The following is a 12705-nucleotide window of genomic DNA, read 5'->3' as shown; positions in this document are numbered from 1 at the left end:
TGTATAAAATTTTATATAACTTCAGTGCGTAAAAGTGTAAAGTAAAAACCCAGATAAGTGATGGATTTAAACTGTAAATAATTTATTTTACTGTTGCATACTGTGTTCTATTCTTGCTTAGTGTGTCATTCTCGCCTAGTTCAATAGTAGTAATATTGTTAATACGATAAAATGACGTTGTAAGTCTAAACAGGTGTTGATACGGTAAGATGTTGTTGTGAAAACAGATATCAAACTGTTTTTTTTGTCACTCTCCCTCCCTTTAGCAGAAGAAACATGTAAATTAGGGCGTTCCTAATACAATAAAAAGGCAAGGACAAAATAGACTTTTTCAGAGTGTCTAGTAGACTGCAATAGGCAGACTATGGTCATCTCTCCTTGCAAGTAAGTCAAATTCACGTCTCTGTGTCTTCTTTGAGTGCAGGTTTTTATTACAAGTGTTGGGGTTAACCTAACAATAAGAGATTTGAACTAAAACGTTTCCGACTAACGCTGACCGACATTTGCTTTTTCAGGACAAGCACCCCCTGCTGGACATCACGCCTACTGCAGTAGAGCGTCTGAACTACATCCAGTACCACCCTATGGTGATCTTCTTGGACCCGCACAGTCGCAAAGACGTGAAGGCCATGAGGCAGCGCTACAGTCCCGACTCCAACAAGAGTTCTAGAAGACTCTACACGCAGGCGCTCAAGCTCAGGAAAGACTACAGTCATCTTTTCTCAGGTACATCAATCAGGTGCATGTATCGGAGGTAAAATGGGGCTTTGAATAATCCAGCCCTGCAGGAATTATAGCCTGACCCAACCCAAGCCCGATCAATTCACATGATTTGCAGGACTGAGCCCAAAGCAAACCCGAAACGCCATATTTTATATGTGAGGACTCGGGAGGAGAGGTGATTTTGTGCGCCTGTTTGCTGGATTTCAATAACATTTTTCCCAGATATATTGCCGAAAATAATAAAACTATTTTGTAATTCGTAATGTCGTTCGTTTTGCAGGGTATCCCTGAAAACACGTGAAATCTAAACTAATATTTTTCACGGATCTACAGAAAAAAATGTAAAAAAGTTTAGCTTTTTCATACGGACAGATTTAAAGTCGGACAACAACACAAAATCTTAAAAATGCAAAACAATGAAATAAAAATACTCTCCAGTGCAATAAGTAAAGGATAGGATTATAAAAAGTATTTTGGGGATATTTTAACCAATTTAGACACAGATCGTCTGAAAAACACACAAAAATATCAATATCATTAAAATTAGTCCAAATTTGGCTCATTTTTCTGCTTTTCATATATACAGTTCAGTACTTTCTTGCTTTGTGTGATCAAATTGGCAGAATTCGTGTCAGTTTATAGCAGAAAATGATTGTGCATCATAAATCACCACCAAGTAAATGCTAGCAGCAAGATACGATTCTATTTTCAAAGTCAACAACAAAAAACGTTTGATCGCCCCTGGAGTTCTTCCTTTGAAGGTACTGGAAAAAATTGGGCTTGAAAGTGCTTGACGGGTGCTTGATTTTGTTCATGAAAAAAAAAAGTGATCTGTTATCTTTGGTAATATCAATGTGTTCATGTTCTTTTTTGCTCTAGCACGTGTTGACCTGCAGCCTGGCTCCAGCGTCTGGTACAAGGCCCTGAAGGACAAAATTCTACACCAACAGTCAAAACCAGTCTGGGTTTCCGAAGTCACGGTAATACACACTCAAAATGTACTGTAATACCTCACTACGTACTTCATGGCTTCGGTGCATTATAGGGTGAAAAATATTCAGAAATCCGTTATCCCCGATCGCATCTTGCTGCAAGCAAATGCAGAGTATTTTTGTAAGGGCTGGTGGCTCTTTTTTTGTCGTTCTGTCCACCAAAAAGCAAACTTCACTCGTGCAACCCCGATCCATTATCCCTAATTCCATATTGCTATGTGCGGATGTCGGTGGAGCACATTTTTGTAAGGTCTGGTAGCTCTTTTTTTACCATTCTGTCCACCAAAATAAACTGCACTCATGCAACAGCGATCCGTTATCCCTAATCCCATATTGCCATGTGCGAAGGTCAGTGGAGCACATTTATGTAAGGTCTGGTGGCTCTTTTTTGCCATTCTGTCCACCAAAAGCAAACTGCACTCATGCAACCGCGATCCATTATCCCTAAACTCATGCAACCGCGATCCATTATCCCTAATCCCACATTGCTATGTGCGGTGGTCGGTGGAGCACATTTTTTCAGGCGCGGCAGCTGTTTTTTGCTGCTCTGTCCACCAAAAAACAAACTGAACTCATGCAACCGCGATACATTATCCCTAATCCCATATTGCTATGTGCGAAGGTCAGTGGAGCGCATTTTTGTAAGGTCTGGCGGCTCTTTTTTTTTAGCCGTTTTATCCACCAAAAAAGTGAACTGCACTCGTGCAGCCGCAATCCATTATCCCTAATTCGTTACAGCTGCAAGCGGGAACTGGCAAAAGTCACTTTTGTCATTAATTTATATTTGTTTGAAGTAAAAGGAATTAGTAACTTGTATCAATTGACTTTTTTTGATAATTTTGTGGCAACATCTCGTGACCACAATGAAGGAATATCAAAACGGTGATGTGGTTTCAGTCGGGCCTTTCATAACAGACGCATTTCTTAGGTCTACCCACAGTACACATAGCAGCTTCGGACTTAAGAGCCCCGATAATACACACTGCCAATCTATCTGTGGTATTAAAGCCGGGGCCTCAAACTAGCATCCCGGCTGCAGGTTTGATACCCCTGGATTAAAGTACCGTAAATTCCGGACTATAGAGCGCACCAGATAATAAGCCGCACCCACTACATTTCGGGAGGAAAACCGATTTCTTACATACATAAGCCGCACCTGTATATTAGCCGCATGCGCCCACATTGCAAAAATGCAACACAAACACAAATTAACCCATACCCGACACAGTCCAAAAAATCACATCCGGCAAAATGAACGGAAAATGATACCGGTACTAAAGGTTTGATGCAGACCTGCAGAGTCCGGGTGCCCGTTGAAAGTAATCCAAGGAAAAAAGTGTATATTTCCAAAGGTAAGGGTGGGAAAAATATAGATCCACTATTGTCAGCCGCGTCCACAAACACGTCTCACCTTTACTCCACTTCCTGTCAGCCCGCATTTGCCCCGCCCCTTCTTTCTCATTTGCTCGTGCAAAACATATCAGAATAAGTTTCTAAAATAAATACATTACAAAAATATACAGTTGCAAATACATATTATACATGGTTACACATATTTACAAAGAAAGACGGTACACCGAGAGTTTTCAAAGCTTTAATAATAATATAACTTTGATCCCAAACCGTGCCTGTGAAGGGTAGCAAAACGCTACTAGCAACACGCTCGCAACACAGTAAACGGCTGTGTTAAAAGAACATACCATATTTGTAGTGATCACGGTAAACCGTCCTCATAATCCTCCTTATAACTGACGTCATCAAAGTCGTCTACCCCAGTATGGGAAAGAGACCATGTCATATAGATGTCGTCCCATGCTCCCTTACTCAAAAGCACGCTAGCAACACGCTCGCAAAGTAAAGTTTACGTGCAGTAGCTCTGTTACCTTCTTTATCGGACTGCTCGATTGCTTTTAGCTTGACAGCTGCGTCATGTGCCTTTCTTTTTGCAATTTGCATGATGAGGGTATGTTGTTGCAGTCTTCCTCGGCGCATATATTCCACCGGTCTAAATCTTACCTTTTGTACTCGAGCGCCGCTGGCGGCCGTTAGAAAAATGACATATATTAGCCGCATCACTGAATAAGCCGCAGGGTTGAAACTTTGGGGGAAAAGTAGCGGCTTATTGTCCGGATTTTACGGTATCTCATTTCTTGTCACGATGTTCGTTTCATGTGTAGTTGGAGAGCGGTGGAGAACAAGACCTGGAAGCTCTGGACCAAGGTCAGTCCGACTACCTGAGCGCCGCCAGCGACATGGAAGACACGGACGGCGAGGCCTTCACGGACGGCGAGGCCTACACGGACAACGAAGACCCGGAGGAAGCCTACCCGGGTCAGAACTTAGCCAGGAACTCCCGGGTCTCCTCCGGATCGGCCCTGGCCCGTTCGTCCGAGCCCGCCGGGGGGGACGAGGGATCGGACCCCGAACCTTACGCCAAAGTCTACTCGCCGGTCCGGGAAATCCCGCCCCTGATGGACGTGCCGGAACCCACCTCGCTACGCCGGCAGAGCCGAAGCCCGCCTCTGCACCACCCGGACGACTTCCCTCCTCGTCGCGAGTTTTCCGACTCCGACTTCGACCCGCTGGACTCGGCGGCACCGGTCAGTCCGTCGGACGGACCTCCGGATTTCATCGCCCCGGACCCGTCCGCTCGGTACTCTCTCAGCGAGACTTTGTTAGCGGAGGAGCGGCCGGAGAGCCCGTGGCGAGACGCCGAGAGCAAATTTCAACAGGTAAGATCGGGGTTGGGAAATCCAATTTCCACAAACCGCAAGTCTCATATCATGTGAAAGCAATAGAATAGAATAGACCTTTATTGTCGTTGTTACAACATGGGATATATTGTGACAACGAAATTGGACGTGGCACTCCAGTTCCACATTTTACAGTGAGGATAAGGAAAACAAAGATAAAGGAACAAAGAAGATGTTTTAACTGTCTTTTTTGTATAGGCTTAGTTCTCCTCCGGAGGGGGGGGGGTGTATGAGGGGGTGAGGGACAGACAGAGATGGGCGGATCCAACTCGATGTTTGATCTTACTGTACACACGGTCTAGTGTTTTTCCCTAATTGCTCAGTCCACGTGTTGAATGGATTTGGGAAGTACAGTCCTTAAACATGCCAGATTAAAGTCGCCGGCGACGATAAAAGCTCCGTTGGGGTGTGCGAGCTGCTGTTTATTGATAGCCGCGGGCAGGAGATTTAGCGCTATGCTAATGTTAGCATCCGGTGTAACGTTAGCGGCAAGCACAATGACCACAGTTAGCTCTCTCGGTAGATAGAAGGGTCTACACGATACTGCTAGAAACTCTATATCGAGTGAGCATAATAATGCTTTTCAGATATGTAATACAGTGTTACCTCTACTTACGAATTGAATGCGTTCTGGGAGTAGCTTCGTAACCTGAAACGTTTGTAAGTAGAGACGCATTTTGAATGGAAATGCGCTAATCTGTTCCCAGCCCGGCAAAAGTATGCTATTTTTTTCAACAAATCGTAAAAGAGCATCAGATCATGATACAAATTCATATTAAAATTAGAGAACCACACAATAAACATAAAATGTGAGACACGTTATGTTAAAAATAGAAGAATAAAGGAAAAAAATGACAACATTCATTTCCCTTTTAATTGGCCTCTTTGTTTACTTTTGCCTCCTGTTTCTTGAAAAACTGATCCAATGACGTCTGCTTTTGACAATCCGTCGAAAGAGATGTCATCATAATGGGCGATAGCCTGACTTGTCAACACTTTTTCTGGGTGATTCCTTTCCACAAATTCTGTGACTTCATGGAATTTTGCCAAAATGTTTTCAATTTGAGCTGATAGAATAATGGGCTGTATCCTCCTCATGTTGTCTCTGAACTCCTTCTCCAAAGCAGTGTGTGTTTTCATACCTTTCTCTTGCTTTGTTTGAATGGCCAGATAAAGGTAAAATTAAATTCTGTGATGATTACACTCTAAAACTTTCCACCCAAGAGCCATATTCAGACATAATTTTGTCTCATTTTTCTCTTTTTTGGTCTATATCAAAGGTCGGGAACCTTATTTTTCTTAATTGAATTTATTTTATTTTATTTATTTTCACCCAAAAGGCCATAATTGCAATATATATATATATATATATATATATTTAGAGCGCCTAACCATATAATTTAAGACAAATTTCAGCAAAATTTTTCCAAACCCTCGCTCCAATTTTTTAGGGCTTTTATTTGACTACGTGACGTTCGATGAGTTGATAAAAAAATTATAAAATGATAATAATGCTCGAGCCTGTGTCCCATATCAAGAAATACACAACTGTAAACGAGTCTTAGTCCTGCAATTACTTGAAATAGTTGAGGCTCGTTGTGACCTGTATTTTTTTTTCATAAATAATGGTTTTAAAACAAGGTGCAAGCAGAGTTCTTCTGTAATAATGTCACAAAATACAGCAAAATAGGATACGGACGTATTCACCTTTGGGCACAGAGAAGTGCGCTGTGTGCATAGCTCCGCCCACCCCTATTGCTTACGTTTTTGTGTGTTTACAGTTTGTTCTGTGGGTTTTCATCTTAAAGTGTCTCAACGGTGAACCTGAATTGTTTAATGAGCTTCCGTATAAAATGACTGTAAAAAAAACTAAATTGTTGAGTTATTTACAGCCAAAACGGGGTCTGTTGGTGTGACACCTTGACTGTAAACTGTAGTGAATACTAAGTCGAGAGGTGTTTAGAGGTGTATAGCCCCTAATCACAACAAGTCTCAAAGGGCTGCACAGACTAAAGGTTATTGCAGATGACATACTATCAAAAGTATACGTTGACAGGTACGCAAAATGGTCATCTCTGGACCGAACCATTCTAACTATTAGTTGATCGATACTTTATTCATCCCCGTACTTCCAGCAGTATCCTTGTGTTGAAAAATTAAAACAATAAAATAAAAGATATCGAATACAAAAATACCCAATATAACGTGTTGATATGGAGTATTTAAATAGTGCTACGGAAAATACACACTGTAATAAAAATATTGTAGTATGCAAATTTGGGGGTGGGGTTTAATGTGGGCTTTTACTCCCCCGGGTGGAGTTAAAGAGCCTCATAGTATGTCCGCTATGCGTGTACTAAGCTTGAATTTGCGATTCTCAGAAATGGAATGCTATAGATGAGATTTGCTTGAGTATCATGTTATATTCGAGCCATAAGGACTCATGAAAAGAGCCATGTATGGCTCCTGAGCCATAGGTTCCCGACCGCTGGTCTAGGCGTTTATCTTATTTATGTATCTATCCATCTATCTATCTATCTACCTCTATATCCCTAAAGAGGGGTGACCAACAGCAAGACAAACACGTAGACAAAAACAAAGAAAAGGAAAAAGTAGCAAAAAACATTTTTGGACCATGGCCAACCCAAATGCCCAAACACCCAAACAAGTTGGGCACACAAGTCGGTCATGCTTTCGTCCCTCTAGATGAAAAGGGACGCAAGAAAGTGGCCGTGTCACTCGGGTCAGGGTGACACAACACATTGTGACAGCTCTCACTGGTTTACCCCTGGTGCATCATAGAAATGCCCTCCCCATCCCTTAGAACACATCCAAACATCCCACTATCCTTTTACAATACCTCTCCATTCATTCCTATCACCAACAAGAGCTCTATGTTGTTATCAATGACAATAAAGACAATTCATTTCTGTTCTTTATTTCCTCAGGAGAGAAACACAGAGTCACAGACACCAACAGAAGAGAAGAAGCCCCTTCAGTTCATTGTGTAAGTCTCACCAAAACTGAAAAAAGACTAAAAAACACAAATCTAGACCTGCAAATCTTGAATACCCCCCCTTGTGGCACTTACCAGGGTGGCACATCACCAAGCGGTCCAGGTGAGACGGACTCAAATCCGAGGGGGAAGCAACAGCTCGGACGAAGACGAAGACGAGGACGAGGACATGGAATGGGGTCCGGCCACAGAACTCTAACGGATCTACGAGTCCAACTCCAGAGCCTTAACCAACAAAAGGGGACACTCCCAGATTTTTCTTTGTTAGCACACATTTTGATGTAGCTTTTAAGTCACGATTTAAATAGAAAATATTTCTTAGAATTGATGAATGGTAGCATTAAATCATGAATTTAGCAAATATTTGACTATCCATGTGTAACTAGTGGAGTGGCTATGAAGGAAGAAGACTGAATTCTACACATTATACACCAGGGATCCAAATTGGAGAACATCTCATACAAAATGGAGTTATTTTGAAATAATACCATCTTAAGGACATCCATCCATTACCTGCACCGCTTATCCTCAGTAGGGTCACGGGAGTCGATGTTCCCTGTCATTTTCCACGGGTTTGAGCGCTCACACAAAGTCGGTGAGCCACGCTTGAAACAACAGTGAGCAACGGCAATCCCAAGTGTGGCAACTAAATCAATATCAAACATAACAAAACTTGACATCAAGTTAGAGTTTCCGGCAATGCAAAATATTTTTTTCACTTTTGAATTCACACTAATTTAGAAATGTGCCGCACACACGCTAACCACTGCGCCGACGTGCTGCCCAGATAAAGGACATGTTTCACAAAATGACCAAGTGGCATTTCCCTAGAAATGTTTTTTTTTTTTTTAAACGAGAGAACAACAATGACCTTGGCATGAAAAAACAATCCTCAAGGTTAAAACAGTCATCAATTTGTATGAAATGCACTAACCACTCACACTGGTGTTATTTTGGCCCATTCTTATTCCAGCCTCCTCCACAGTTCAGTGATTGTAGTAGGTTTCCTGAGCATATTTTCGTCACCAAGGATTTTCCAGGGGTTCTCTATTGAGTTGAGATAAGGACTCTGTTCAGGCCATGCCATGAATTCAATGTTTTCACCTTCAAGGAAGTTCTTGACCTGTTTTGTTGTGTGACATGGAGCATTGTCCTGCATGAAGACTGCAAGCTAATTGGACGAATGCAAGTGAGGAACCATGTACTGTTGAAGGTTTTGATACACATTTGCATTCACCAACTCCTGCTGTAGAAAACGTGCCCCAAACCATGACACTTCCTTTTGACCACATTTTGGGTTCAGTCTTTCTCCAATGTGTCGCCGAACATAATACTTCCCATCACACTCAAATAAATTAAATTTGCTTTCATCACTGAAGTGAACTTTGAACCAGTTCTCCTCTGTCCACACAACATGCTCCTCAGCATTGCTCAGTCTCGCTTTTTGATTGTTTACTGTGTTCTGTGCTAAACTGACGAGCAATTCCAGCTGCCGTGTGGAAACCATTACTCGTTGACATCCTCCAGAGTGACCTTTCCTCTCTTGCATTCGTCCTCCGTGGACAACCAGCCTTCTAGGGCGACTTGAATGAGTTTATACTTTTGTAAAAATTCAATATTCTTGAAATCACAGATTTGGAACCATCAACTTGTCTTGTTATGGCTAATAAGATCATCCCTTTCGTTTTCATCTGGACAACCTGCTCCCGGAGACTTTCAGTTACTTTAGAACAGTCCACCATCTTGCAAAGTCAAATTTATTTATACAGTCCTTAATCACAAAAATGTCTCAAAGGACTGCACAGGATTACAATCACACCATGACCTGATCTTAAACCAACATGCAGGCAAGGAAAAACTCAAATACCTCAAGTCAAGTTCTGGCGGTACGGCGGCGCAGTGTTTGGCGCGTGTGCGGCACAGTTCTGAGGTCATGGGTTCAAATCCAGCTCCGGACATCCTGTGCGGAGTTTGTATGTTCTCCCCGTGCTTGCGTGGATTTCCTCCGGGCACTCCGGTTTCCTCCCACATTCCAAAAACGTGCATTTCAGGTGAATTGGCCGGTCCAAATTGTCCCTAGGTGTGAATGAGCGAGCGAGTTGTCTGTCCCTGTGTGCCCTGCGATTGGCTGGCAACCAGTTCAGGGTGTCCCCTGCCCACTGCCCGGAGATAGCTAGGATGGGCTCGCTCCAGCACCCCCGCGACCCTACTGAGGATAAGCGGTGCAGATAATGGATGGGTGGATGGATGGAAGTCAAGTTCTATTTATTTTTGATATCCTTAATCACAAGGAGTCTCAAAGGTATGTACAGACCACAGATTATTATGACTCCATCCCCTGATCTAAAACCTACATGAGGGCAAGGAAAAACTCAAAAACCTAAACATGAGGAAAATGGAGGAACCTTGAGAAGGGACTGCACATGAGGTAATCCCCCTTCCAGGATGACCAGGGTGGAATAGATGGATGGATAGATACTTTATTCATCTCCGCAGGAAAATTCACAGGACTAGTAGGGATAGTAGGCAGTTAGAATGCCAGTTAAATAGGGGTTGACAGAAAATCAAGGAAATTAGCACAATGTGCTAGTTTAGCACCAATTAGTGGGAAGGAACTGAAATTGATTCTTGCATTTTTGGGCAAAATACAGTTTTTTTTTGTTGAAATGCCTTCTCCATTTTGTGAATAAGTGTTGCAATAGAATGGTATGGACACAACAAATTGAGCACTGAAGATGAATATTATTTCAAAATCACTATTTTTTGTTTTATTTTGTTTTCTAATTTTGATCTCCAGTATACAAACCAATATGTTTTTCAAACATTATTTTATACTGACTGTTGTGTTTTTTATCACGTTTTGATTTTTAAATAAATATGCTTATAATCTGACTGAGTTTCTGTATCTGATACCTATAAAAAATGTTCTGAAATTTTCAAAGGACTAAAAGAAGATTGCATTTATTTGACAAAAAAAATTGAAAATAATTAATATGAGATATACTATTTATATAGTGTTGTTAGAGTTGTGTGAGGATGGAAAACATTTCCCCATTTTATTTCATCCCCAAAAACTAAATGATTTTATTTATTCTTATGAGACTTTTGATGTGAAAGTGCCGGTAGCTACTTTTTTAAATAATAATCTTTATTCACTCTGAAGGCTGTATATCATTATCACTTATTTCATCCGCCTAAAAAGAAAATTGTTAATTTCACTGATCAAAGAAATGATATAGAAGTTTAAAAAAAAAAACAAGTGTGTGTCATGATTACTGATGATTACTGGCGCCAACTGCCGCGGGTTCTGATTGGCTCCCGATCAGTATTTGAACTCAGCCTGTCTGTCCCCTTTTGTCAGTCAGTCTGCGAACCTCAGTGAACACTAGGCAAGCCTTTTTCGACCCTGACTCCCACCTGTCCCGTTTTTTTGCTCCCGTCTGTCCCCGGCTACGACCCGTTTTTGATCCTGACCTTGTCTGCTCTCCCGTCCCAGCTTTCGACCTCTTTTCATCCCCGACTACGTCTTTTCTCCTATTCTGGCTTACGACTCGCTTCCAACCCCGACCGCGTCTTTGCTCTCCTGTCCCGGCTACCGACTCGCTTTTTCCGTCCCCGACACCGCCATCGCTCACCACGGAAGATCCACTTCCGCGTTTGGAGCACAATCTGAGTACCATTGCGACTTGCTTCCCGCGTCCAGCGAACACCGGGTCGTGGGCGCCACGCTTTCCCTATCTTCTATTAGAACTTGTGAGAAACGCAACGCAAGTGGGTCCTGTCTCCGTTCTGGTCCTGATAGTGTGTTATTATAAATGATGAGAAATTGGGAACATTTTAAAAAAGGAAAAACATTAAAGTCCAATATTTTTACACATTATTTTTACCTTTATAAGAGGTCAAATTTGAATTTACTATCATTTATTACAACTTCATTGTTTACAACAGGATTTGATGAGATGATTTGTATGAATAAGCAATGTTAACATGGAGGTGATTGTAGACCATCAATTGTAATTGCATCGGAAAAAATTGGAGCAACTTTGTGCAAAAATAATTAAAAAAATAAGCTATGAATATTATTATTTTCTATACACAGCCAATTTGTTTTAATAGTTTTGTACACTTGTTTACATCCACTGCACAGCATCATCTCCAAACAGAAGAGCAGCTTCAGCGACAGACTGCTATCACAGTCTTGTCCCACGGACAGACTGAGGAGATCATTTCTTCCTCATGCCATGAGGCTCTTTAACTCCGCCCGGGGGAGTAAGAGCCCACATTAAACCCCACCCCCACATTTACATATTACTCTATTCTTATAACAGTGTGTATTTTCCGTAGCACTATTTAAATACTCTATAGCAAAACGTTATATTGGGTATTTTTGTATTTTATTATTTTTCAACACACGGATACTGCTGTAAGTGTGAATTTCCCTATGGGGACGAATAAAGTATCTATCCATCTGTCTATCTATCTATCGATGGACCTGGGGAAGAAATACATAATGAAGAATAAATTGTATGGAATTATTCATATAAAAGCACCTTTATAATTTGATTGATTCAGTCCACAAAATACTGTTTATACTGGAGCAAAATTAAAAACATGTTATTCGAAACAAGTGAAAGCTCCTTTGATATTTGTACATTTATTTGTTCAAAAATCGAAACATTTGTACTCTTTCTTAGCACCATTCCTTGAATGGGACAATGTGTATTATTGGATCACTAGATGTCGCTGTATTGTGTAGTGCAACTGTAAACGAGTGGTAAAAAGCAGAGAGAATACAAACCGCGGCGACTTTAAGTGACCAAAACAGTTTTATATCTAAATTTTTTTGTAGTTTTTTTGAGCTTTGTGGGTACCTGTAGTAGCAAGATGGCGAAGAATTATGTCAGGCTAATGAAGATCATAAAAACTTCTCAATTTATAAGTATTTTTTTACGATTATATGATAGTTCGCGTATTCTTTTTCTTATTATCAAAATCATTTTGTATTTTTTATTAAGTTGTTTCCTACTATTAGGAGGATGTAATTGATACACACTGTTCCTTTAATAAATTGGTTCGTTGTTGATGTGGTTTGAACAATTGTATTGACACTATTAACATCAAATAATGTGATGTTTGAACAATTTTTCTCGACAATCTTAACAGCAATTAAGCATATTATGACGTTTTAACATTTTTTTCGACATTTTTAACAGCAATTAAA

The 12705-nt window shown here is 41.0% G+C and overlaps 1 protein-coding gene across 5 annotated transcripts in view; it reads left to right on the top strand.

Moving 5' to 3' along the window:
- The window catches only part of tjp3 (tight junction protein 3), a 68095-nt gene extending 57762 nt beyond the window's left edge, over positions 1–10333 (top strand). For all 5 annotated transcript variants that reach the window (XM_088349310.1, XM_088349313.1, XM_088349311.1 and 2 more), the window contains 5 exons: positions 516–726; positions 1603–1703; positions 3893–4447; positions 7417–7475; positions 7563–10333. In XM_088349310.1, the coding sequence (XP_088205436.1) occupies positions 516–726; positions 1603–1703; positions 3893–4447; positions 7417–7475; positions 7563–7683 (1047 nt within the window). In that variant the 3' untranslated portion in view covers positions 7684–10333. The remainder of the gene's footprint in view (positions 1–515; positions 727–1602; positions 1704–3892; positions 4448–7416; positions 7476–7562) is intronic.
- The last annotated feature ends 2372 nt before the right edge of the window (positions 10334–12705 follow it).

The sequence above is a fragment of the Urocampus carinirostris genome, chromosome 12, assembly GCF_059441175.1.
Source record: "Urocampus carinirostris isolate Australia breed hairy pipefish chromosome 12, RoL_Ucar_1.0, whole genome shotgun sequence".
In the NCBI taxonomy this organism is placed as follows: Eukaryota; Metazoa; Chordata; class Actinopteri; order Syngnathiformes; family Syngnathidae; genus Urocampus; species Urocampus carinirostris.
The sequence above is the reverse complement of the archived record's forward strand: the minus strand, read 5'-3'. Positions and strand labels throughout refer to the sequence as shown.